Consider the following 26,512-nt stretch of genomic DNA (forward strand, 5'->3'; position numbering starts at 1 on the left):
AGAATCCTTGGTCTACTGTTTTTATTTGAAATCCAAAAAATCAGAAATAGAGTTTTGTGAGCTGTTGTCAGGTTTATACCTTTTTCTTTTTTTTGCTAGCTTAGCATCCTGATCCTCCACCAGTCACTTTACATTTGGTTGACCTTGCTTGCACTTGCATTGGAGCTCTGAAATCTAAAATCCTGAAATTTTCTTTAAGCACAATGTACTTGTCTTTGTGCTCTTGCTTGGGGTTTAATAGTATTGGATAAAATTCTGTTGAATATTGCTGCATATACCCTTAAATAATTTCATAAACAATAATTCATGTTTTTGGAGAAAGCTAGCTCCTGTACGACCCTCGACATGGCCCGAGAATTCTCGGGCCTCTTCGGGCTATGTTCGGGCCGAGAGACCCTATCAATTCTTTTGGCCCGAACATGACCCGAGTCATTCGGGCCATGTTCGGGCCATGTTAAATGTTAAATTGATTCAGCATGTCCAGTCAAACAAAATAGTACAAAATAAGATTTGTCTGTTTTGTTTATATCGCTCAAAAAAACTTTACGAGCTTCCCGCCCGTGGACACGCTTCAGTTTAAAACCAGGACCAGTTTACTAGCAAACATTTCCACCCTAAGTATATTTATAACTATGTTTTCATACCAAATAAGACATTTAATATTTATATGAATTTACAACATTCATATATTTAATATAATTAAGAGAAACCAAGTTTTTCTCAAAGAAAATGTTAAAAAAATTCAGTCCTGAAATTACACGCCTGTTTAAATCATGTTTTCAAAAATTGGCCCGAGTGTGGCCCGTGCGTAGCCCGCGTGTGGCCCGAATTCTCGGGCCAGCTCGGGCCATACTCGGGCTTTACGCGAATTCCAATAAAAGTTTTGGCCCGAGAATTCTCGGGCCATGTCGAGGGTCGTATTCATGTTTTGACTTACTAAAATTTACTGCACCTTCAGTCACGTTTAATTGTACCATACTAAGACCTTGATGTAATCTTTGTATACTAAGACATACCATCATTGTAACATCTTTTTAACATTCAATTCATTTCATTGTGTTGTCCGGTGGGCAACGTATTTTGACCACCGTACAAGGTACAACGGCTACACCGTACAATGTCAATGTACGGTGGGAACTATTCCTCAAAGATTTATTCCCACCGTACTCGCCCGGTGTAGCTACTACATACCTGGTTCTCTTCGTCCATAGATCAGTTTTTTTTTATATTCTGTACATATCCCAGTGGGGATGTCAATCGAAAAATTCGATAACGGAATCAATCGAACTTAATCGAAGCCAATCAAATTATTGATTTTCGATTAGGCGAATCGATCAAACGCCAATCGAACTTCACATCTTTTTTTTGATTGGATTCGATTGGTGTTCGATTAGTTTCGATTAGTTTCGATTAGCTTCGATTGCATATACTTTTCGATTGATTCAATTAGTTTGATTAATGTTCGATTTATGTTCAATTGGCATTCGATTCATTCGATTTATGTTTGATTGGTATTCGATTTATGTTCGATTGGCATTCGATTGGCATTTGATTGATTCCATTTATGTTCGATTGGCATTCGATCAAATTTTGTTCCGGTTTTTTTGTAATTTCGATTTTCGTGGTTCCGTATTTACTCTAATACTGCCACCCTGTTTTAAGCGCCTCCCTTAATAGACCTTTTTTCAAAGAGGCCACCATGTTGAATAATTATGTAGTCCAGCAGAAAAACAATGATAAAACCAGGCATAATTATTACAATGTCAATATGCACGATACAGTAATTATGCATGGCTCTATCATTGTTTTTATGGCTGGATTACATAATTATTCAACAGGACGTCCTCTTTGAAAAAAGGTCTATATAAGAGCTGCACCGTAATCTCAACATAGTGTCTCCATTTTTTTTTTAGAAAATAGGAGAAGGGGGGGGCAAAATGGTTTTCAAAAATCTAGACTTTTTTTCAATTTTTCATTGTATATATAACAGAGATAACGTGAATAGAAGCATCAAGAGCAAAAATTGAAAAAAAAATTTATAGGGGGGGGGATTTTTTTATTCAAATCTCAGGGGGCAAATTTAAAAGGGGGGAGAGGGATTTTTTCCATTTTCTAGAGGGGAACCAACCTACTAGGACACTATGCTCAAGTTTCGAAATAAGCGCCTCCCCCAATAAGCCCGGCCATCCAATAACCGCCGGATTGATCGAGTACGGCTCGCGTATTACGTGGGAACCAACCCCACAGAACTATCTCAGTAGTAATAATTAAAGACACTCCAGAAATATAAATAAAATCTTAAGTTCGAAATTAGCGCTGAAATAGGATACGAACAGTATTTCGGAATTGCGTAATTCGACCTTGTTTTCTTTGGAATTTCGGAAATCGGGGAAAATTTTTCGGTAGGATATTTTAGAATTCTGATATTTTTTCGGTATCGGAAATCCATGAACTTTTGCTTCCAACTATTGGTATCATAAGTTTTTAATCCCCCTTTTTCGGAATTCAATACATACATGATAAATCAAAAATGAAACATTAGTCAAACGAGGAAAAATATCCCAAAAATCGGTATTGGAGTGGCGGGGATTTTTAAAACTTTGGCAAAAACAAAATATAAATAAAAATATAAAAAATATATAAAAAATATTTCGGAAATCGCAAACCCCCCAGAGGGCTTTTACGCTCCCATGTGATAAGCGCCTCAACAGGAATTAAGCAAACATTCTTCCGCTAACTTCTTTTGACGGAAGGGAATTTCATGGTGGTGTTACAAAAAATTTTCCAAATTAAACTTTTTAAAGTAAATTCGAAGATGATCGAACATTAATCGAAGTTGATAGAACGTTAATCGAAGTTGATAGAACGTTAATCGAAGTTGATCGAACGTCAATCGAAGTTGATCGAACGTCAATCAAAGTTGATCGAACGTAAATCGAAGTTGATCGAACGTTAATCGAAGTTGATCGAACATTAATCGAAGCTCGTCGAACTCAATCAAAACCAATCGAATCTCACATGTTTTTCGGTTTCAATTAGAATTCGATTGGTGTTCGATCAATTCGGCTAATCGAAAATCAATCATTCGATTGGATTCGAGTAAATTCGATTAATTCGATTGGTTCAATTGGCAATCGAATGTTCGATTGACATCCCCTGGACATATTTGTTTTGGTAAATGAATCTAAGAAGTTGTTTGGTTTTAGAATTGAATACAATAGTATAAGAATGAACACACTGCTTTCAATTTTGAAACTAGAAAGATCTGAGAAAACAAACCACTCAAAAAAAGATTAGACGTGATCAGACTTACTAGATTGTTTTCTGAAACAGAGATGGATTTTTTAAAGACTGCAGTTGACCAGGGACATGCAATTTTACGAGCAATCTGAAAGCGGTCCGCTTGGCTGCCTTGAAGCATAGAAAAATGCCACCGTACATCGTCTGGTGGGACAATTTATGTACGGTGGGAAAATGTATGGTGTTTTGGCATTCTAACCTAAAATCCCACCGTACATTAAAAAACCACCTACTGGACAACACCGTTCAATGTACGGCGGTGTCCAGGGTCGTAAATGGTAAAGAATGGGACTGGAACAAACTACTCCCCCGCTCCGCTTTTGGTCTACCCGTTGATTGAAATATTTCTATTCTATCCTAAATATCTTCAGCCCAGCATTTGCAAAAAGGACACCTGTGCGATTGGTTAGAGGTAATTCTAGATTAAATAAAAAGACTTTTAAATTAACTCCAACAAAGTCTTCATCGCTACAGAACTGAGAAAATTGTCGACTCTCCAGGACTCTCTTAGCATTCTAAGACATCAATCTCTGTCAATCTCTTAGTATACTACCGTGAGTGGTCCTAAATCTGACAGCCCTCCCTAAACTCGACCCCCCAAATAACTGTTATGAAAAAAAATTCTATGTTTACAAACATTCTCTCTCCAAGTTGAACAATAAACTATTGCAAGAACTCTCAAAACAAAACATCTCACAATATGACTATATAATGTCAAGATGGCATCAACTAGTGTGATCAAAAACGTGTGAGTTGTAAAAATAATTACCTCTATTCCGCATTCTGAATCCGTTGTTTGTGTTAACGTTAACAATTCGGACAATTTTGTAATAAAAAATTCTGTTTTGTTTATTTGGTTCAATTGGTTCAGTGTATCAAATTTCTCAGTTTAGTTGACACTTTGGTATCTTTTCTTTGTTGTGTCACAGCCAAAGGTTTGTTATTTTAGTTTGTATCTTTGAAAGACCCCATCGGATTCAGGCAGGGCTGTCGGATTTAGTATCACTCACGGTACAACTTCTTAGTATTCCTGAGTATTCTAACGTGAAGTCGGGTAACTTGCATCAGTGGAAGTTAAATACTGAGTTTTGGGATCAAAAATACAACTGTGTACCCTACTGCACTGTGTAATCATGGCCTAAAAAATCAAAGCGCAAAGTATCTCTGAAGTAAATAACCAATTTTGGTTGGTTGATTATCTGTCTGCTGCAATTTAGCAATCAGGCTGGACTTAAAAAATGTTAGTAGATTTTAGAGGTGGGTTGGTCGGTTGGAAAAAAATCTTTTTTTGACGATTTATGAAACTTTTGTCCATGGAATGGTTAACAGTTTTTTTGACGTATTAGATTTTTTAAGAGTCAAACTGGTAGTTTATAATAAGAGTTGTTTTGTTTCAAGCTTCCAATTTTTATATAATTGACTTGGGATTTTTGCAATGCAAAGTGGCAATGATACCCATAATGTGATGAAGCCTGATTAAAAAAAACACCATATATGGAAATGTCCTTGACAAAGTGGTTTTTCATGATTTTCTCATTAGTTTTCCCTGATTTTTTGTACATGGGTATTGGTACTGCTATCAATGTGTCAAAACAAAATCAGTTTCCTGAGAACAAATGTTGACCAGTCTGTAGAACCAGAAATGTGCCTCATCAGTTTTTTTGTATTGTTGTTAAATTTTCTTAACAGAAAAAGATCTTTCATGGTGATACTCAAAACTTTGCATCCTTTGGTGACTTTTGGTTCCCTGATCCAAAAATATCTCGAAAAAAAAAGTTTCTTGGAATTCATCAAGATTTTCTCATTAGATTTTTTTGTTGATATGCCAGGTAAATCAATAAAAGTATAACTTTTCTGTTCATTTTAATAAGGTTTTGCAAAGAGTTGGCCTAATATTTGTTCTTTTCATGGCTTTTGAGGGACACTCATGAAGCATTCTTGTAGGTTTTTCAACAGACAAGATGATATGTTTCTTATGAAATCTGATGAAATTGAGGTTTTTGAATAGATTTTACAGCTTCGTTGGAAATTGGTTAGTTAATAGAGAAGCTAGCACGAAAATATTTAAAGGAATTTAACCTAGACCTAGACTGCAGTAACAAGACAGAAGAGACAAGACAAGAGGAACCTGCTTTGAAATTGATAAGCCTCTTTAAGGTTAATATGATATTACTTCAAGATAAACAAGGAACTATTTTAAAATATTTTTCTAAAATATTTTTCTAAAATATTTTTAAGGCTTTTCTAATTCTTCCCCTTTTTCTATTTAGAAAACTAAAAAAATGTCTGAATCAGATCATGATTATGCATTGGTTGTTATGCTCAATGAATCTGAATCAACTGGTGATAGATTGACTTTTACCGTTCAAAAAGTCAACCAAGCTGATCTTGACCCTGAGCAAACACGAGTGGCAATCATTGAAAATGAAGGAGTGCAAACAAAGATAGCGTTACCAACAAGTTTGGTAGCCCCCTTACCTGAAGGGGATGAGGACACTACAACATATTTGCAAAATGTAGTCCTTCAAGGATTAGAGAGTGTTGCTAAAGTCAAACCTGATTGTATAGAAAGTTTGGAAGAAAGCTCAAATAATATTAACATCGTGCTACAAGAAAATGAAGAGCCAAGTGAAGTTGAAAAATCTGCTGAAGATAAAGATGGAGAAAATGGACAAAATAATGATGAAAATGACGATGGAAAAGAAAATAATACTGAAAGTTACATATTCGAAGACCTTTCTGTCATACAAAATATGTTGAGTAGCTTAAAAGATAAAGGTTCCAAAGAAGATGCTACTTATCCAGTAGAGATTGAAGGTGAGCCTGTTCCTGTTTGTATCCAATTGAGTGAAGAAGCAGAAATCAAAAGTGAGGATGATGAAACCATAGAGAAAATGATATGTGAAGAAGCTGAGCCCAAATTCACAAAACTTTTCAAATGTAATGCATGTGATTCAACCTACACAACAAAATATTCTTTGAATATCCATGCAAGAATTCATACGGGGGATAAGCCCTTTAAATGTACTGAGTGTGATGCCAGTTTCATTCGCAGAAGCTATTTGAAATATCACATGCAAAATCACACTGGTGTAAAACTGTATCAGTGCACAATGTGCGAGATGTCTTACACATCAGGTTCATCCTTGAAAAACCACCTTCGAAGTCATACTGGTGAGAAACCTTACAAATGCACTGATTGTGGAGAGGCATTTCCACGCAAAGCATACCTCAACCATCATCAAATCATTGCCCATCAATGTTCTATGCCTTACAAATGTGACAAGTGTGACAAAGTGTATAAAACTAAATCTTCTCTGCGGATGCACGCCAAAACACACATCACACCTGATGAAAACCATCCAAACCAATGTAAAGATTGTAAAAAGACATTTACTAGACAGCATGACCTGAAACGCCATGTCCTTTCTGTGCATGAGAAAGCAAGCCATAAATGTGATATTTGTGGAACTTGTTATACAGCCAAAGCTTCCCTAGTGATTCACATGAGAAGTCATACTGGTGAAAAACCTTTTGCTTGTGATTTATGCGATGCTAAGTTTGCCAGAAACACTTATTTGAAAACACACAAATTAACCCATCAGGCGAAAAAACCTTTAACTTGTGAGGTTTGTGGTACAGGTTTTACTGTAATGTCTTCCCTAACGCAACATATGTTACGCCATAATGGTGAAAAACCTTTTGCATGTGATGTATGTGATGCAAAATTTTTTCGTCAGAGGTCAGTTGTGGAGCATAGAAGAGTTCATACAGGAGAGAAACCCTACTCCTGTCAATTATGTGATAAAAAGTTTGCGTGGAGATGTGATATGAGACGACATAAGAAATTTCACCAAAATGAAGATATGAATTCTAAAAAGGAGGACGTTAATGAAAACAATGAGAGTGCAATGGATGAAGATGAATCACCGGTGCAATCAGATGAAGAAAAAATCATCCAAGACATGCAAGAACAGGTGGAAGCTTCAATTGAAATCAATTTCACTGACTCCACACAAGAAGAGGATGAGGATGATCGCCTTGAATGTGATGAGCAAGACGAATCTGTGGTGGAAGAAACTCAAATATTCGCTGCCCTCGATCCTAATGAAAAAGAGCAAACTCCAACTATTACTGATACTGAGGCAGATTAAAATTTAGAAGATTGTATTTATTGTTTTTAAAATAATCAGCAATGACTTTTTAATGTTTCTTTCATCACAAATAATAAAAGCTACCGTCGTTTTTAGATGACCTTCTTAGACCTTCTTAGGCAATTCCACTCATTCTTCACTTTTACTTTCTTTGCTCTTTGTCATTATGATGCTCTCGTTCTTAAGGTTGAAGCGCCTCTAAGTTAATCCTTATTTCATGTTTGTTTATTTTTCAGTGGATAAAAAAAGAAAATGGACGAGAAATTACAGGTGTTATTACAAACAATAGTTGCGGAACCACAGATGAACCATGAAGAAGCCGAGCGTGAAATAGTTCAAATGATGACAACAGATGCTCAGGAAATTGAATGCATCACAACAGCTGCACAAGACAGCATGACAGATGAGAATGGTGAGGTTGTGGCCAGTCCTCCACATCTGGTGATTGAGGGTGAGGAAGCAATGGAGGGTGAAACAGTAGTTGGTGAAATCGTCGGTGAAGTTCAAGATATGGAAGAAGTCGAAGAAGAAGATGAAGAAGCGAACAAAATTAAGGTGTACAAACCCTCTCCTAATAAACCGCTTCATGCATCACTCATTGCTGGTTTGAACAGGTTGAATGGATTTCAATGTCCCCATTGTCCACGTATACTGGCCACCAAATATTCACTTCAAGTTCACACATTGGTCCACACAGGAGAACGTCCGCATGCATGCACATTGTGTTCTTCGAGATTCACAACTCCCGGTGACTTACGAAGACATATGGTCATTCATACTGGCGAAAAACCTTACAAATGTGACGTTTGCGATGCGAGGTTCACGCAGAGTGGTTCGTTGAAAGGTCACAGCAAGCTTCATCCAGGTGAAAAGCCTCACAAATGTGAGGAGTGTGGAGAGACTTTTGTTGCAGCAGTTTTGTTGAAAGCGCATAAGAGATTCCACAGTGCCACACAACGTTTCAAATGCACACATTGTGATGAAATGTTTTCCACAGTGGAGTTGGTAATGGAACATTGTCAAGTTCATCACATGATCTCTTATGGTAAACTTTTAATTAATGTCCAATATTTGCTGCCTTGCGTCTTGTCGCTTCCTAATATGAATGCTCTAAATGTGAGGAGAAAAAGACTTCTTCACTAGAAGGATGTTTTGTCTTAAATTAGTCCTTATAAAATCAATAGTTATACCATAACTTTTATCTTTGATAAGGAGATTAGACACTCTTCATACATAGGAAAATCAATGTTTCCATGCAACAAAAAGACAAGTCTCACAAAAGAAATGGAAGTTAAAAATTTAAGTTCACCAAGAAACTTTTGTCATGTGAACGACATTTTGAAGCTTTCACGTTCATCTTCATATATAAATTTGTATAATAGTCTGTAAGTATCTCTTACGAGTTTGAATGAAATGTTTAAATTACTTTCTTTTCCACGCAGAAGATCCAAATAATGAAGTGGAGGATGGCATCACGTCCGTTGTCGACGTTTCCAGCATATTGTACGGCCGAAAGCCCTCCAAAAGGAAAAGTCCGTGTGATATCTGTGGCAAAGTGCTCAGCTCAGTGTACGCGTTGCAAATCCATAAGCGAACGCACACGGGAGAAAAACCATACAGGTGTGAGATCTGTGATTATCGCTCGACGTGTCCGTCAGTTTTAAAACGACACATGTTGCGTCATTCAGAAGAAAAACCTTTCGAATGTGAACTTTGCTCAAAAGGATTTAGGCAAAAAAGTCATTTGAAAAAACACATGTTATTACACGATAGAAAGAAAAACCGTTGTCCGAAATGCCAAGAAGAGTTTAATGGTATGAACGCCCTGATGGAGCATTACTCAGAAAACCATGGTAACCCAGAACGACCGGAGGTGTGCACCAGATGTTTCGATGACTTTGAAACAGAAGAGGAGTTGGAGGAACACATTAAACAAACACACCTCAACTTCACCGACACCCATCTCTTTGAAGACTTCAAATGCCACAAATGTGGAATACTCTTCAACAGGAAAGGGAATTTAAAACGACATTTAGAGAACAGTTGTAATGGTTCTTTTCAATGTGATAAATGTGATGAGAATTTCATGAAGAAAAGCAAGCTAGCTGAACACCAATGGAAAGTGCATGGTTGTAAGAAAAAGTACGAGTGTTCTCTATGCAACAAATCATTCACACAGATATACGTTTTGAAAAATCATGAAAAGAAAATACATGGTCCTAATGGTGGTAAGTTTGACCCTTCTCATTACATTATCCAGTAGGCTAGCTTGGACAAGTCTGTAGTCCAGGGTCAATAAGAATGATAAATTATTGCATAGCTAAGGCTAGTTTTACCATGGAATTAAACCGTTGTTAGGGTTGATATTGTCCTCTCTGTTTGAAAACCCTCTTATGAAAGCAATCTTAACAAAACTTTCCATTTCCTTCCTCAAATCATTCGACGGTTGGTAGCCTGTAACTATTTGTTAGCTATTTTTCCTTTGCATTCTATGCGTCTATTCATACTTACAGTGAAATGTCCGCTTTGTCCGGAAAAGTCCTTTTCATCCAAGAAAGCGTTATTCGACCACAAGCGAACACACTTTGCACCTTTATGCAAGTTCAACATGCCAGGCGACAAAGATTCCACCGGTAAGGACCAATTTCTCAGTTTCCGCACGCACTCCTTTCTTCCTTCAAAAAGAACATTTTTGGACCTACCTAAGGTAGTCCTTTAAATTAACTCTTGTCCGTTCGTTCGTTCGTCTGTTGCCAACTTTTCTCGGGATCGGCTCATTTGTTTTTTCTAATTTTTTGCACAATGATGCAAAATGGCAATGCACAAAATGTGACGGAGCCCGATTTTCGAAAAAAAAATTTTTCCGGCCGAAAATGGCGGAAATATGCCGGAAAAACTGGTTTTTCGGCATTTTCTCGAGATTTCATCACTAGTTTTTTCTGATTTTTTGCTCAAAGATGTGTATAAACAATGCCCAAAACATGGCCGAGTCCGATTTTTGAGAAAATTTTTTTTCCTGCGGAAAATGCCTGAAATCGCCGTTTTTGCAGATTTTCATTGGATTTTTTCCTTATATTTCTATGTTTTTCACACGAAAACATTATTGATAACAATGCTCACCAACAAGCATGATTCAATTGTCAATAAAACTGATTTTTGCGACCAGAACTTCCTATTTATTTTTTCCCTGCAACCCTTCCCTCCCCCCCCCTATCAACAATCAATGATGAATTTATTGTGTTGTGTATTTTCGTTAAACGCTATATTTTCTGACTGATTTTTTTCATTTTTCTTTTCGCATTGCTATCTAACTCTCATCATCAGGTAGGTCCATTCAACATGTTGCTTGTTTCAGTTTGTTCACTGAACATCTTTTCATTGCGTTGACAGCATAACCAGTGAAAATGAACAGAGACTATGCCAACTGTTATACATCACAAATATTTTCTTCTCATGCTTTTTGCATCCTATGCTTTTTCACATCTTTGTAATCGTACTCAAGTCTACCTACTTGTTTGTAAACCTTAAAATGCGTTTCTACTCGATGTAAAATTACCGCAATGTGATATTTTCCTTCGTCCTTTTCGTTTAGAAAAAGATGTAATGCCACATCGAGCGAGCATAGCGAGTTGTCTGAAAGGTAAAGTGTCGCGATTGAAAACCAACGTCCTCCCCAAGAAGTCGAAAAAAGACAAGGACAGACTTTACTTTCCCTGCAGAATTTGTGACAAAAGATTCGCTACTGAAGACGAAGTATTGGAACATTTTCAAAGTCACAGGAAAAATCCAGGTATTTCTTCTTTCAATATTTTTTCACGGTAATCTAAAGATAGTCGAAAGAGTTTCTCAAATTGATTGTGAACAATACTGTTCTCTTGAAGATGTGCGAATACTCTTTTGTCATCATTTCCAATTCATTCAATTTGTTGATAGTTTGAAGAAGGTTTTAAGAAGCTTGGGAATATTTCCACATGACAGTAACAAATCCTCCTCATTATGTGTTTGCAGGTCATTACGGTGATTTAGAGACAGTCAAACTAGAAGAACAACACGTCGAAGAAGAAGTTGAAGAAGAAGAAATGGTGGATGCGGATCACGTGATCAACGAGTCGGTCATGCGTGATGACGGGGAGCATGCGCAGAATGAGATCCATGTGGTCTTGCAACCGTCCACTGAAGAGGAAGAGCAAGTGATCGCCACTACTGAACAACTGGAACAACAAATCTTACACGCCATCTGCGATTCACAAAACAACCAAGAAACCACCATACAGCTCATATCCACTGAAAACTCATCTTCGTAGCTTCTTTTCTGATTATTACATTTTTTAGAATTTTTTTTAGGATTTCCTCATGTTTTACGTTTTGCGTACATTTTCTTTGATTATTTTTATTTTCTTGCTTTGTAACGCATTCTTGTGTTGATGATATTATATTTTGATTTGGTTTTTCTCCTTTTCTGTGTTGCACACGTCTCGAAATGACACTGTATCCCTATCTGCACTGCTTTCTGAATCGTATTCAACTGCTGAAACATGTGGCAATCTGACCAGATTCTTTCCCTTTTAGTTCTGTTTTATTTATTTTCAGTGTAAAAATAAAAAGAATAGATAAAAAACAAACTCTTAGAAGAAGATGGCGACGACCAACGAAATGGAAGCCAAACTGCAGGCCTTGTTTCAAACCATGGTTGCCGAGTCGGTGGAATCATCGAATGTAATGGAAGAAGCGAGCAGTGAAAACACACACGAGATAGTTATCCAGGAGAATGGTGTGGTTCGGTTCGCCTCACAAGCTGATGACAAGGAGAATGGCCAATTGACCACTCAAATCGTCACCAATGTGTCACCAGATGAAGACATCACCACCACTGAGACCACCGTCTATGAAGAAGTAGAGCATCATGGGAATGATCCTGAAATGCAAGAGGAACAACAATGCATTGCGGAGGAGAATGTCATCGTGGAGCACGGTATGGAAGAAGAAATTGAAAGCGAAGAGGACGCCGTCAAATTGGTCTTCCAAACCAACCTGGAGAAACCTCTACAATCGGGCATCCTGAAAGGATTAAACCGTCTGAATGGATTTCCTTGTTCTTACTGTTCGCGTGTGTTGGCCACTAAGTACTCGTTGATGATCCATACGCGAATTCACACAGGAGAGAAACCTCATCATTGCACTGTTTGTACCTCCAAATTCACTCACCCGACAGACTTGCGAAGACACATGTTAAAACACACTGGTGAAAAACCCTTCAAATGTGATGTTTGTGGTGCGGGATTCACTCAAACTACTTCACTTAAAGGTGCCCATTTTAAATTCGTACGTGCAAGCACATTCTCTGTGAGTGGTTTATCGAAAGAGTGGCCTTTTCACGATCTTTAGAATAAATGTTTGGAAATACTTGTGCGAATAGACATGGATCTTTGCCAAAACCATCGACTTAGCAAACCTTTGAGCAAATTAATTATTTTGAGAGCTCCAAGCTAATTTAGCATTTTATATCCCTCAACACTTCTAGTCTACACTTTCAATAAAATCTGACATAAAATATTATGTGATCACCTAACCTTTCCAGGTCACAGCCGTCAACACCCTGGTGAGAAGCCTCATAAATGTCAGATTTGTGGTGAGACGTTCGTTGCAGCTGTCTTATTGAAGACACACGAAAGAATTCACAATCAAGTGCAGACCTTCAAATGTACTCATTGTGATGAAACTTATGAAAGCATTGAACAAGTTATGGAACATTGTCAAAACTTTCATACCATTTCTGTCTGTAAGTTTGTATCCAAGTAAAATTTGATGATTTTATCATTATTCGTATTTAGGTTTTTTTTATCAAGCTGAATACTCAGCTAAATGTTTTCCCATTCATATCAGTTCGGCAAGTTGCAAAACTTCGGAACGTTGCTGTTTTTTCTCAAAGCTACCACACGAGTGTGCTGGTTGTTTACAACGATTCGTTCTATACAACGCTTCCAATGGAAGTGCGATTCTATGCAGTTTTCCCGAACTGATGCCCAAACATTTCAAGGAATCCTTTTTATATGAATCTTCTCGTTTTAAAACATCCTCAATGTAAATATCTGAAATGCTGTATAAGGAGAAATCGTCGAAGAATGTCTCAATCCGTTAAAGTTGGTTTTTCCGCTCTCTTAGCTTTTGATCAAGTGCAAGCAGCAGCCAACAAGAACCAGCCCGAACCTACCGCCCTCGTCGACGTCTCCACCATCATGTACGGGCGGAAGAGGAAGCGTGGTCAATTCGCCTGCAATGAATGTGATTCAGTGCTTACTACTGCTTACTCGCTCCAAATCCACAAACGAACACACACTGGGGAACGACCTTACGCATGTCACCTCTGTGATTACCGATCTATTTGTCTATCAATGCTTAAGCGTCACGTGTTGACGCATTCCAGTGAAAAGCCGTTTCAGTGTGAACATTGCCCGAAGAGTTTCCGGCAATTACCACATTTGAAGAAACATCAACAGATTCACGAAAATAAACAACGGAAATGTCGCAAGTGTGACAATGCATATCCAAAGCTGTCTGACCTAGTTTCTCACTGGAATGCGCACCACAGTGATGCGGACAAGCCATTCTTATGTGTGGACTGCTTCACTGAGTTTGAAGAAGAGGACGAACTTCTGGAGCACAAGAAAGAAAAGCACGCGTGGAAACAAGGCGAATACGCGTGTGATCGTTGTGGAACGGTCTTCAATCGGAAAGGGAATCTAAAAAAACATTTGGAACGCGTGGACTGTTCGGAGAGGCCGTTTGCGTGCGAATTGTGCGAACAGACATTTCGTAAAAAGAAGAGTGTAGAGGAACACATGTTGAGAGATCATGGTGTGGAGAAAGATTATGAATGTCAGAAGTGCAAAAAGGTTTTCAAGATGGAGAAGTTACTCAAAATGCATGAAAAACGAACACATGGAGTGGTCAAATGTAAGGGTTTATTCTTTCAATCTTCTCTTCCTAATTTCCATCTCTTTAAACTACTTAACACATACAGTGACCTCTTTATGACTTGTTTTGTTAGGTTATTGCACGTTATGACTTGTTTTGTTAGGTTATTGCACGTTATGACTTGTTTTGTTAGGTTATTGCACGTTATGTCTTGTTTTGTTAGGTTATTGCACGTTATGACTTGTTTTGTTAGGTTATTGCACGTTATGACTTGTTTTGTTAGGTTATTGCACGTTATGTCCACAAAGAGTGTTCAGACAGTGACCTCCTTATGACTTGTTTTGTTAGGTTATTGCACGTTATGTCCACAAAGAGTGTTCAGTTCACACAAGTGACCTCCTTATGACTTGTTTTGTTAGGTTATTGCACGTTATGACTTGTTTTGTTAGGTTATTGCACGTTATGACTTGTTTTGTTAGGTTATTGCACGTTATGTCTTGTTTTGTTAGGTTATTGCACGTTATGACTTGTTTTGTTAGGTTATTGCACGTTATGACTTGTTTTGTTAGGTTATTGCACGTTATGTCCACAAAGAGTGTTCAGACAGTGACCTCCTTATGACTTGTTTTGTTAGGTTATTGCACGTTATGTCCACAAAGAGTGTTCAGTTCACACAAAGATCTGATGGATCACACCAATCGTAAACATGTTGCAAGACTGGTGCAAGTCGACATCACAAGTACAGTAAAGAATAAACCCACAAGTCCTGATGGTATGCCCTATTACCACCTTTCGCGAAATGTCTTTTTATTTTATTCGATATTGTTACACAAGAATATATGCTCTTTAACTGTAGCAGCTAACATTGTTAACTGTTTTACAATCTGTCGAATGTTTTCAATATTAACCTTATAATCCAGCTAAGTAAACACCAACCTAAATATGAAAGCTTCTTCCTTCTTACAGAGAAAGATGTGACACAACGCCTGTTCAAAGTGACGAACCATGTGAATGGGAAGATCGAGCGGACGAAAGAGAAGATGGGCAAACGAAGACCGAAGAAGGCCACCACCAAGCCTCGATTTCCGTGTCGTATTTGTGGCCAACTGTTCACCACTCATCGTGAAGTGTTGCATCATTTCCAATCACACCGCAAAAACCCAGGTATAACTTTCAGACTTCTCTTCAGTGGACTTATCACTTTCATTCGAAGTTCCATTACTCGAATCTTTTCATTTTAGAAAGAAATTTCGAATATGGTAGAGAAGAAAGTGCTTTTATGTTTCTATTAGTAATTTGAACAAATTAGTTTTTACCTATCAAGTTCGGATTAGCGAGAGTCAGCTATAAGTCCCCCCCTTGACACCTGCATCCTTTTCTATTGTTATTCATCTCAAAAAGAAAGTGTGCCCTACAAAATTGGTCTTAATTTTGTGTAACGCATTACTTTCACATTACAGGCTACTTTCCATCGGAAGAAGATTTTTCATTGTCTTCATCATCTGAAGAAGAAATGGAAAGAGAAGAAAACAATCAACAACCTTCAACAACCGAACTCCTTTTACACAAGATACACGAACACCAGCAGACCGCCATCCCGCAACATCACCACACACCCACCGCTACTGCCACCTCATTGCAACCGTTGAAATCCGGTCAACTCCGCGCCACGCTGTCAACGGAAGACGTTCCAGACATTGGCAACTATGTGCTTGTGGAACTGATGGGTGATGAGGATGGCAACATGACGGTTGCTGAGCAACAAGCCACCATGAACGCTGTCGTCAAGCAGTTGTTAGAAGAAGCGCCAGCCGGTGGTGCAGACATCCAATCACAACTGAACGAGATCGCTAAAAGTGGGACCGTGGTTGCTGAACTGGTCCTTAATAACTCTTCCTCCGATGCGCCAATCGTCGAAGTTGTGCAGGATGAAAAGATTGAAGAAGTTTGACCACGTGCTCTGTGTGTTTGTTTAGCTTGATGTATTTTATTATCAATCACCCATTGGAGTGCCATGTGACTGGTTTTGATGTTGTAATATATAGTAAAAATCTCTAACCTCTAAATGTTCACAAATTTATATTTAGTATTTATTGTTCGAATAGGAAATATTGACAAAGAAGAATTGTCCTTTTGTATTTCGTTTCGGCCGCTCATTCTCATGGTTATTAAAAGTTTTGATTGAAAAAAAATCACACTCACTCTCATCAGGTCTTAATACTACACATCTCCCTTCTGTTTTGCAGGGTGAGAAAAAGAAAAATGGAAAAATAAATACATAAAAGAAGGATGGTGGACGAGGCACTTTTTGAGAAAGCATCCAAATATGCGAAAACGTTGACAAATGTTTCGGAAGAAAACATGTTGAACTTGTATGGGTTGTACAAACAAGCCTTGAACGGTCCTTGCAACATTTCAAAACCAGCTTTCTGGGATTTCACCGGTAAAGCGAAATGGACAAGCTGGAAAGCGATTGGTGATGTAAGTCAAGATGAAGCAAAAGAAAAATATATTGCTTTAGTAAGAAAGTTGGATAATACATGGGATGAAACCATAGATGTGGAAGAGAGCGCGCGGAAAAGTGGGTTCGGAGTTTCCGTCAGCACAATGGCACGTGATGAATGCGATGAAAAAAAAGATGGAGATAAAACCATACTAGACTGGTGCAAAGATGGCCGATTGGATGAGATGGAAAAATGTTTAGGACGCGATAAATGTTCTTTGAATACTGTCGATGAGAACGGGTTGAATGTTTTACATTGGGCGGCGGATCGAGGACATCGTGACGTCATTGAGTACGTATTGACACAAACTTCTTTGGACGTTAACGCGGTGGATGATGAAGGACAAAGTGCTTTACATTACGCTTCATCTTGTGGACATTTGGAGGTGGTGAAGTTGCTGTTGAAACATGGAGTGAATGTCAAATTGCTAGATATGGATGGAATGAGTGCTTTTGATATGTGTGATGACGATGAAATCAAAGACTTGCTTAGTAATGCCAACCCTTCTTGAGAAATGCTGTTAAGCGAAATAATGTATTTTGTACCTAATTTTATAATTGAACGGGGGGTGGGTGGAAAAAGAATTATATATTATTATTTTCTTAGTTTTTTTCTGGCAGGATATTAGCGGCTGATCTCCCTTTGTGATATTTCACACTTTCATTTTTTTTTTGGGGGGGGGGCTGAAATGACGAATTTTTTGATCGTTAATTTCCGTTTTGCTTTTTGAAACATTTTTGTCTATTTCTAATTATCACTGCCCAATACCTTTGACATTGAAGTTGTGCTACCAACTTTCTTCCATTTCTCGTTGTGCTACCAACTTTCTTCCATTTCTCGCACTAGCTGAAATAAAAAAAAGAAACAAACAAAAACACAGAACCAAACATGAAAATACAGAATGACAACAAATAGAAGTGGCTATGTTGCTAAAAGGAAAATCGTCGTCTCTTACACACTTCGTGATGAATTCGAACCGCAAAATCGGTTGGGCATTAATGCTTTGCAATTCGATAACAAAGTCAATCGGTTGTTCACGGCTGGTCGCGACTCCATCATAAGATGCTGGAATCCTGATGTGGAAAAAGTGAGTGTTTTGACTTTGTTTCAACGTACATGTTTAACTTTAAGTATCCACCAACTTTTATAATATCCGAAAATATTCTTTTAAAAGTACCTCATTGATCGCGAACATTGTATTTTCCTCTCATAGAATCATTTCCTCCATTCGTTTGAACACCACACTGATTGGGTAAATGATTTGGTCTTGTGTCGTGATGGACGAACTCGTAAGTCATGTTTGTTTTATATTTCACACGCAATGTTTTCCACAATTCAAGTGTTGCTCTTCTGACAGCAGCGGCTACAGTTATATCCTAACTTACTTTCTCTCTCTTTCAGTCTTATCTGCGTCTTCAGACACCACGGTCAAAGTGTGGGACGCGTACGGTGGCTTTTGTATGTCCACGCTACGAACGCATAAAGATTACGTCAAAGCATTAGCGTACGCTAAAGATCGAGAACTCGTAGCAAGCGGTGGATTCGATAAACAAATCTTCTTATGGGATGTGAACGTGCTGACTGCTCTTACTGCCACAAACAATACTGTCATCAGTAAGTTAGCCTATAAAGAAATTCTTCATATTAGTTAGTTAGTAATGGAAAACGATTCCATTTTATCTGTCGAGAGTTAACTTTCCTCACATCTGATTGTGAAATTACCAACTCTTTCACATTCCATTTCTTCATAGCATCTTCATTAACTGGACAAAAAGAATCCATTTACAGCATCGCCATGAACGCCGCTGGAACAATTCTTGTTTCTGGTTCAACTGAAAAGGTATATATTTTCTCTTTTCGTTGTCTTGCACACGCAAGCTTGAACTCTGAGGGTTGCATATTTTATAAAACGAAGTGCTCTTGACATTTTTAACAGACGGAAATAGGTGATGTCTTGTGCCTGTGATCATAAAAAGAGCTCCATACGTGTTTTTTATAATAGGTGCTTCGCATATGGGACCCCAGAACGTGTGCCAAAACGATGAAATTGAAAGGGCATGGTGATAACGTCAAATCGGTCATCTTGAAAGCAGATGGAACTGAGGTGAGCGACAATAATATATTATGATATATCAAGACGTCATGCTTTCACATCTAGCCTTTTTGCAACTTTATTTCACAGATTTTTTATTCCTGATCTTCAACTATACAAACGTCTAAATAACTGACTTGTTGAAGTATTTGAGAAGAGAAATCAGTCAATCAGTCAAAAGTCAATCCTTACGGCAGAGCAAAAGCACTGAAAAATTACGGCCTTTTAGAAAATTCAGGAATAATCGGGGAAATGTCCTTTTTACGTTCAGAATAGCTTTTAATTTAGATTCTGGAGTATCATTTCATAAATTTCTTCCTTCGGGCTGCTTCGGGCGCAGCCGTCCTGGCTCCTACTTTAGGCGTACAAACTTTCGCGAAAGTAAATGTCTGTAAAATTTCTTTCAAGGGTCATTCGCGAAAGTTTATGCTCGCGACAATTTTTTGACGAAATAGAAAATCTGTAAAACTTCAAACTATGAATAAAATGTAACTTTTATGACACTTTTTAGATTGCTAAAAGATTAATAAGTCAAAGGACAAATGTTTCAAGCCAATCCAAGAAGTATTTGTCCCTCTAAGCCATTTTTTCATGTGAAAATTCTCAATTTTACGTCTTGATTCGCGAAAGTTTATGCTCGCGACAGATATATTTTTCCGTTAAATTCGAAAGTAAATGTCGTGAATTTCGCAATTTTTCGTCCTCGCGAAATTTTGTACACCTAAAGTACATTTCTTCAGGTCATGGAGATGCCTATAGAATATCTGATAACGAGGCTGTTAGATATATTTTGACAACATTCACTATCAGTTATGATAACCGACTCCAGGAAAAATTGCTTCATTTCTTTGATTTCCAGGGAGAACACATAAGCCTTATCTTGCAAAACTTGGGGGACTATATATTAATGACTGTTTAAACCCTGCTTTTCGATTTGTAGTGTTTATCGGGTAGTTCCGACGGTACGGTACGTTTATGGTCGATCGGTCAACAGCGTTGCATAGCAACCTACAAATTTCACGATGCGGGTGTGTGGTCATTGATCGCCGACGACAACTTCAATTACTTCTATTCGAGTGGCAAGGATAAACGTATCTTTTACACTGATCTGAACATGGATGAGAATCCCACCTTTTTGTTTGAAGAATCGCATCCTGTTCTCTCGGTAAGCCTGTCGACCATGTTCTCTTTTCTCCTTCTATCTGTTTTGAACTTCAGTATGGAGTTCACTTATCAACATCGTTCACTGGCATATGAACCCTTGAAAAATGCAATAAATCGGGTTTTCCATCACTAGCACTAGTCTTTGGTAGTCCGAAGATTTTTTAACATCGAAGTTTTCCTCTGTCAATTTTTGATGATTTTGATCTTAATGAAGTGAAAGTAGGAGTGAAGTGGACGAGCAATCACGGGCTTGTCATTTTGCGAAGTTTCCAAACAAAAACAACAAAAGGTTAAAAGGGAACCATAATGAATATTCTTCTTTTTTACTCGGTGACTTGATTTATCATCCAAAAGACCATTAGATGCCCAAATTAGCCAAAATTTGCTACAATACAGTCATTAGCTAATAGCTACGATAAAAGTCTTATACACGAAATCTTCTCTTGTTTCACTAGATGAAGTTGGTGCACAGTCAACCGCAATCCATGCTGTGGGTAGCCACCACTAACTCCCATCTCAACTGCTGGGTATACAGAACTTTATTTCGCTTTTCATTTTCACTTTTACCTACTACTTTGATCTTCTCTCCACCCAACTTACTTGATATTTTATACGTAAAGAACAAAGAAAAAGCATCAAATGATTTGAACACTGTATCGAAGTAAACCACCGAATAGTACAATTTATTTTCTTTAAAGCTTTAAAGTTAGCCTGCATGCATTCATTTTCAGCCAGTTGGTAATCCTCCAGTATTGTTGGACGATATTGATTTGGAATCATCAAAACCTCTCGTCGAAAAACCATGTAAAACCATCAAAGGTATCCTCGGAATTTTCTTTATTTGAAACAGACTATATGTGTGGAGTTTGTACTAGGTCTATTTTTTTTCCTATTTTTGTCCTGGATTGTCCTTTAATATATATTTAAGGAAAAGTTCTTTATTTGTTCTAATGTACACAGAAAATGTTTTGTATTTCTTCTGCGTAGGGAGCACTGGTATCAGGCAAATCCATACATGCAGCAACAAAAGATATGTGTTGACCAAAGATTCTAATGACAATGTCGCTCTGTGGGACGTCCTCAAGGTGAGCAATGGGTTATCTTTGCTGACCATCACAAAATTTTCATGATGGAATGATAATGGTTCCAAGATGTATCATTTTATAGTTTTGTTTGTGTTGTTGAGTTTTTTGAGGCTAACTTAAGTAAAAAACATTCCTCGGGTCTTCTACTTTCTTTTGCAGGCGGTAAAATTGACGGATTTCGGAAAGATCAATTATGAAGATGAATGCATGAAACGAAAAGAAATGGTTCATGTTCCCAACTGGTTCACCGTTGATGCCAAAACTGGAGTAAGTTGCTTCTTCTGCCTATACTATGATGTTTTCCCGTATAGAGATATTTGCCTATCTGATTCTTTTCACGTTACACCGAGTCTGAATTATAACTCGTGGGATATCATCAAAAGGTCTTGCCTCTGCTTGCCTACTAACGTTGTTGTCAGATTTTCCATATCTTCCTTGGATCAAGGGTTACAGTGCAACCCTCCAAAGTACAGTTGGTCTATCTTCCCTGAAGGAATGCAATAATTTTACTTATCTTCTTATCATCTTTTCAGATGTTAAATGTGACGTTGGATGAATCGGATTGCTTCTCCAGTTGGATGGTCACTGAAGATGTTCCTGCACTTCCCATGGAAGACCCTAAGAAAGGTGCGTTTCCCCCTGGTATTCTCTCGCCTATCATCGTTGTGTTTGCTACATGTAAATTAAATATTTAAAACCTTCTCTTTTCGTTTCAGTGATCGGTGACAGCAGATTCAGTAAGACATTATTCATTTCGAGAGCGATCGGCTGGAAGTGTTCTTGGCCAACTAGATAATGTTCAAATTTGAAACAGCAATTGATATATTTCCTTTTCTAAACCATGAACATGAACTCTAAAGAATTAACGTAACATATTTATTTTGGTTAGCCAGTGGAAAGATTTCCCATTTTTCATTTTTTTCTTGTCATTTTAGAGGGACGTAATATGCCGAAATAAAGTTTCCAACCTTTACCCCCTCTCTCATTGAATACACCACACTGCTTATTCTTCTTATAGTTAATTACGGAGTATTATTATTACGTGCATTGTTGGCACATTGGCCGGAGAGTCAATATACACCAGTAGCTGACGAAGCGTCTCCTGGCACCAATGAAGAAACACTCGGTATTCCATTTTGTATTCAATTTATTTTCGCTTCTAAACGAATTTCAAACTGTGCTTATCAAGTAGGAGCTAAAATGTTGCTTGTGTTATTAAACTGAAATTTAGGCTTCTGAGTAGCTGTCTCGTAAAAAGTTCTTGTAACACTACACATCACCAATCATGGCCAAATCCAGAAGAAGCGACAGACAAGTCCGAAATATACTAAATTGACTAAATTCTTAAAACCAACCTGCATGTATGGAAACTTAAGGTGGTTGATTGTAAACTAATACTGATCAAAAAACACGCTGCAAAGCTCTTCTTTACAAAAACCATAGACTAGTAAACTAGTCGGTTTGTACTTAAAACCTTACAATTAAATATTCAGCGTGTGTGAGAGAAAAGGAAAATAACCGACTAGAAGCTACTTCCAACGCCTTTTTTTATTCACCTAAAATCGTAAAGATAGACATACAGATTTCTGTATGTAATGTTACTATGAAATATCATTTAGTTGAAAAAGTTGGATGGATTCTCAAAAACCTAAAAAAAGTTGTAAAATTAAACAACGTTTTTTTGAGGGAAGTAGCTTCTAATCGTTGAAATTCAGAAAAGAGACGCAACTTCACCCCTTGGATTCTTTTTATTTGGAGCTTGATTTTCTATGGGTCTGTTTTCAACGACTATTTTACTAGTCTACAGAAAAACAGTGCATGATTTCTATTAAATCCTGTTCCCTCTTTCATTTGGGATTTTAAGGTTTGGGTCTTATAATTTGTTTGCTTTCACTATTTCAGCTCCAGGACCAGATGTTCATTCTGATATCGGCTCGGTGAGTTCTCTTTTACAATTTGTCAAGTCTCCACAAGAAAGTCCTATTTGTTTCATTTACTGTCATGCTCTTTTATTTTAACAAATAAGTCAACTTGAATGAATTACTTTTCGTTCCTGCCGTAAATAAACGAGGGGAGTCTCGACCCTTCAACCCGAAAGACGTGTATTTTAGCTCAAAATTGGTCTAAATACCATTTTCCAGACTCAAGGCTATATAATTCCTTATCACTTAATTTAAAAGGTCGTAAACAGAATGCTTTTTGAGAGAGTATAAAATTACCTTTCTAATGGTGCCAAAAACTTTTGTTTAACTCTCAAGCTTTCATACCAGTTTTTGGATTTCAAAAAAATAGTTGCAAATTTTCACACATTTTTCAAAAAATGCTGCGCACCGGAAATTTATACTATTGAATACCTAAAAAGTGAAGTAAATAAGTCTGAAAACAGTCGATTTAGAGCAGAACAAGGTATTTTTCTTTGGAATTTGAAAATATTGATAAACGAAAGGATACCTTATAAGGTTTGAGAAAATCGAAAAGTTAACAAACGAGAGGACCTGTTTATTAAGCACCTGAGAGTAATTGGTAATTTAAATGATTTCTTTTGCTTCTCCTCTAGAAATCGTCACCATGCAATGGTTTCTTTTCATTGCCATCGCACACGCCTTTAGTCTTCGGTGAGGGCGGAGGATGCGGGCGGACGTACTTCCGTTTGCTTGTGGGAGATGCTGTCGGTGAAAACGAATGTGCCATACTTTCTGAAACTGTTCCTCCATGGGTCCATGAAGTGGTCGTCAAGGTGACCAACATTTCTTTCATAACTGATGCTTGATTTATATTCTTACTGGAACTGCTGATTAACAGCTCATCTCCAGTCAAAAGTTTCACGCTTGAAAAACGTTCGTTCTGGGGCACGAATTGACGAGAAAATTACTGGTTTCGAGTATCAAATTCGACTCAGAAAGAGTCTTTTGATTTTTTGCTTAACCTTGTATTTCCATACCTTCGTATAAATTGAAATTTGTGCAAACTTTGTGTAAACTTTGTGTAAACTTTGTGTAAAACGGTTTAAAATTTTTCATAAACTTGAAGTTTTTGTTGAGACCCTAGGCTAAACAAGTCATTCTTTTATAGAAAGCATCGCCGAAGTTCACCAAGATCACTTTTCTTTTGGTACCTTTGAGTAATGGCTCCAAGAACAACAAACGGTATGAGTTTATGTATCTCTATGGCTAGTTGAGAGGGAAAGTGTAAATATTGGTGCTTCTTCGTTGTTGTTTTACTCCTCTTCAATTAATGATACTTACAGTTCGGATTCTCAAAACTATTTCATAACATTTTTTCTACTGCTTTCCTTTGTTCTTGGCCTTGTTAGGGATCGGTTGACGGCAAGTGATATGATCCACGTGAAGAAGGTGATGGAACATGTGTATGAGAAGATCGTTCTCTCAGATAATGGAAACAACTCCAACAACAGTGAAAAGATGCCGCCCGAAGAACTGTCCGCCCTGGCGGAGTCCAAAGTCGAAATTCATTGCAATGATATGGTAAAGATTCATCTTCAATGTTTTCGATTTTTGGACCTACCTGAAGGTCCTATAAATTAACTTTTGTTCGTTCGTTCGTCCGTCTGTTACAAGCTTTTCTCGAGATTGACCCGTTAGTTTTTTCAGATTTTTGGCACAAAGGTGCAAAATAGTAATGCCAAAAATATGACCGAGCTCGACTTTCGAGGAAATTTTTTTTCCTGCCGAAAATGACGGAAATATGCTGTAAATCGCCGTTTATTTATAAGAATGGCCACGATTTAGCATGGTTCAATCTTCAATGAAACTGATTTAATTTCACGAGTTGCGCTTGTCTATTTGTCATGAAATTTTGCACACTAGTGCAAAATGCAATATCTAAAATGTAAGGAAGTCCGATTTTCCATAAAATATCTTCCCGGCCGCCCTGCCGAAAATACTATTGTGCCTTTGAAGCGAGCTTCGTTGTCGCCTGTACTTCAAATTTGGTCCGAAAATCCGACAGTATTCCGTCATAAAATTATTTTTTGAATTGCTTAGCTAAAATGATTGATAGAGCTTGAACTTGTAAGTCACAAAATAATTATTCACAATTTTTAAGTTAAGTTTGCAATATATTTTACAACGCTGCAGTGCAGAATTTCATCTGTGTGTGTACTTTTTGAATAATTTTTATCATTCCAATAATTGTCCATTCGTTTTCATGTTCATCGGTCAAGTCAAGTCAAGTTGACTGTCATAAAAAGTTGGTCCATGTTTCAAGAAAACGATTTCACCTCATCATATTCAGAAAACGAACTTGCGGTCTTTTAAGTCAGGAAAATCTACGAGTAAAAAATTCAAATTTGAAAAAAGATTTGGAACAATCTGCGTGTTTATCATTTTCCACTTAATTTTTTATTTCTGATCGCTTTTTGTATTTTTTGATTCAGTACTTGGACCCAAAAATGGATTTGAGGACGATACGAAGTTTCATCTGGAAAAGTAGTTCTGATTTGGTCTTGCAGTATAAAATTTCTAAGTGAACAAGCTGACAAACCTATACTCATACTCCAGAACAGAATGTGCTGTTAGGCGAGTTCCATGTTACAGCACGTCCATCGAACGCTATTGTAAAGATATACGCAAGTCAGAGCTTCCACACAAAGCATTGTGAACGTTTGGCTGGCAAGCGGTTACAGTTGGTGTCCTTCCGGAGATTAGACAACGAAAATTATTACATCAGAACATTACAATCACTTTGCATGGAATACTGGCGAATAGTGGAAAATTCTCGTATATATTCCGTCGAACTTTTGTAAATAGTAAATTTAGAATTAATTTATCGTAAGGTAACGAAAGAAAAAGGGAAAATTTTTTGGTAAATAACTTTCTTTAAATTCTTGAGTGAACTTGGCAACTATTTGGATTGTCCCCGAAGTGTAAAAGTTGAGGGTAAAGATTTTAGAATTTTTAAATGACTTTTAAGTCTTTTTACGGACAATAGTAAAAGGTTGGAGATCGCATTTCAAAATTTTGGATACCTCAACTTCAAATGAATGCCTTGGTTTGTCTTGATGAGCCTTCTTTTCATTCTTGTCCTTTTTTAATGTAAGTCTAATTTGTATCGTTAAACTGTGTCGTAAGTTTGTATTTACGTACTCTACGAGGGTATAAACCTTCTCGATCGATTTTTAATTCCCAAGGGAAACAAAAATAACCCACAAGAGAGGAATTGAATTGCATCGCTCAACCCTTGTGCATTTCTTTTACTACTTAACATTGTAATGAGTGCTTCGTCTCGACGAAGGAGAGCAATTTTATCGTATTAATTGATTTTTACAGATCAAAATAA

The 26,512-nt window shown here is 37.4% G+C and overlaps 3 protein-coding genes across 4 annotated transcripts; all 3 read left to right on the forward strand.

The window, feature by feature from the left end:
* Positions 1 to 5,543: 5,543 nt before the first annotated feature.
* LOC136798282 (zinc finger protein Xfin-like) lies at positions 5,544 to 16,485 on the forward strand. The gene is made up of 13 exons (XM_067054869.1): positions 5,544 to 7,451; positions 7,704 to 8,499; positions 8,897 to 9,682; positions 9,968 to 10,087; positions 11,047 to 11,244; positions 11,463 to 11,754; positions 11,799 to 11,823; positions 12,084 to 12,759; positions 13,033 to 13,233; positions 13,617 to 14,408; positions 15,004 to 15,141; positions 15,336 to 15,533; positions 15,830 to 16,485. Exons 1-13 carry the CDS (start codon positions 5,583 to 5,585, stop codon positions 16,318 to 16,320), a joined length of 6,582 nt encoding a protein of 2,193 aa, XP_066910970.1. The 5' UTR covers positions 5,544 to 5,582; the 3' UTR covers positions 16,321 to 16,485.
* Positions 16,486 to 16,586: 101 nt separating this feature from the next.
* LOC136798265 (acyl-CoA-binding domain-containing protein 6-like) lies at positions 16,587 to 17,470 on the forward strand. Its single transcript, XM_067054845.1, has one exon. It carries the CDS (start codon positions 16,659 to 16,661, stop codon positions 17,382 to 17,384), a length of 726 nt encoding a protein of 241 aa, XP_066910946.1. The 5' UTR covers positions 16,587 to 16,658; the 3' UTR covers positions 17,385 to 17,470.
* A 248-nt stretch (positions 17,471 to 17,718) lies between these two features.
* Positions 17,719 to 26,067, forward strand: LOC136798263 (WD repeat-containing protein 48-like). Of its 2 annotated transcripts, XM_067054842.1 has the most exons (18): positions 17,719 to 17,960; positions 18,087 to 18,162; positions 18,275 to 18,487; positions 18,625 to 18,713; positions 18,876 to 18,977; positions 19,906 to 20,130; positions 20,585 to 20,656; positions 20,861 to 20,948; positions 21,117 to 21,214; positions 21,374 to 21,481; positions 21,748 to 21,841; positions 21,931 to 21,951; positions 22,233 to 22,340; positions 23,117 to 23,151; positions 23,772 to 23,951; positions 24,287 to 24,360; positions 24,528 to 24,699; positions 25,611 to 26,067. In XM_067054842.1, exons 1-18 carry the CDS (start codon positions 17,775 to 17,777, stop codon positions 25,701 to 25,703), a joined length of 2,034 nt encoding a protein of 677 aa, XP_066910943.1. In that variant the 5' UTR covers positions 17,719 to 17,774; the 3' UTR covers positions 25,704 to 26,067. The 2 variants fall into 2 exon arrangements, with proteins under 2 accessions (XP_066910943.1, XP_066910944.1); XM_067054843.1 differs by lacking the exon at positions 21,931 to 21,951.
* Positions 26,068 to 26,512: the final 445 nt, after the last annotated feature.

Source organism: Clytia hemisphaerica, unplaced genomic scaffold (assembly GCF_902728285.1).
Source record: "Clytia hemisphaerica strain Z4C2 unplaced genomic scaffold, Clytia hemisphaerica genome assembly, whole genome shotgun sequence".
In the NCBI taxonomy this organism is placed as follows: Eukaryota; Metazoa; Cnidaria; class Hydrozoa; order Leptothecata; family Clytiidae; genus Clytia; species Clytia hemisphaerica.

What these genes read in the sequence shown, in the direction of transcription:
- LOC136798282 (XM_067054869.1), top strand. Translation starts at nt 5,583, where the DNA reads ATGTCTGAATCAGATCATGATTATGCATTGGTTGTTATGCTCAATGAA. An exon ending in TCATCACATGATCTCTTATG is followed by an intron (nt 8,500 to 8,896) that starts GTAAACTTTTAA and finishes TTTTCCACGCAG; the next exon opens with AAGATCCAAATAATGAAGTG. An exon ending in AATACATGGTCCTAATGGTG is followed by an intron (nt 9,683 to 9,967) that starts GTAAGTTTGACC and finishes TCATACTTACAG; the next exon opens with TGAAATGTCCGCTTTGTCCG.
- LOC136798265 (XM_067054845.1), top strand. Translation starts at nt 16,659, where the DNA reads ATGGTGGACGAGGCACTTTTTGAGAAAGCATCCAAATATGCGAAAACG.
- LOC136798263 (XM_067054842.1), top strand. Translation starts at nt 17,775, where the DNA reads ATGACAACAAATAGAAGTGGCTATGTTGCTAAAAGGAAAATCGTCGTC. An exon ending in GTGTCGTGATGGACGAACTC is followed by an intron (nt 18,163 to 18,274) that starts GTAAGTCATGTT and finishes TCTCTCTTTCAG; the next exon opens with TCTTATCTGCGTCTTCAGAC. An exon ending in ACTCCCATCTCAACTGCTGG is followed by an intron (nt 20,657 to 20,860) that starts GTATACAGAACT and finishes ATTCATTTTCAG; the next exon opens with CCAGTTGGTAATCCTCCAGT.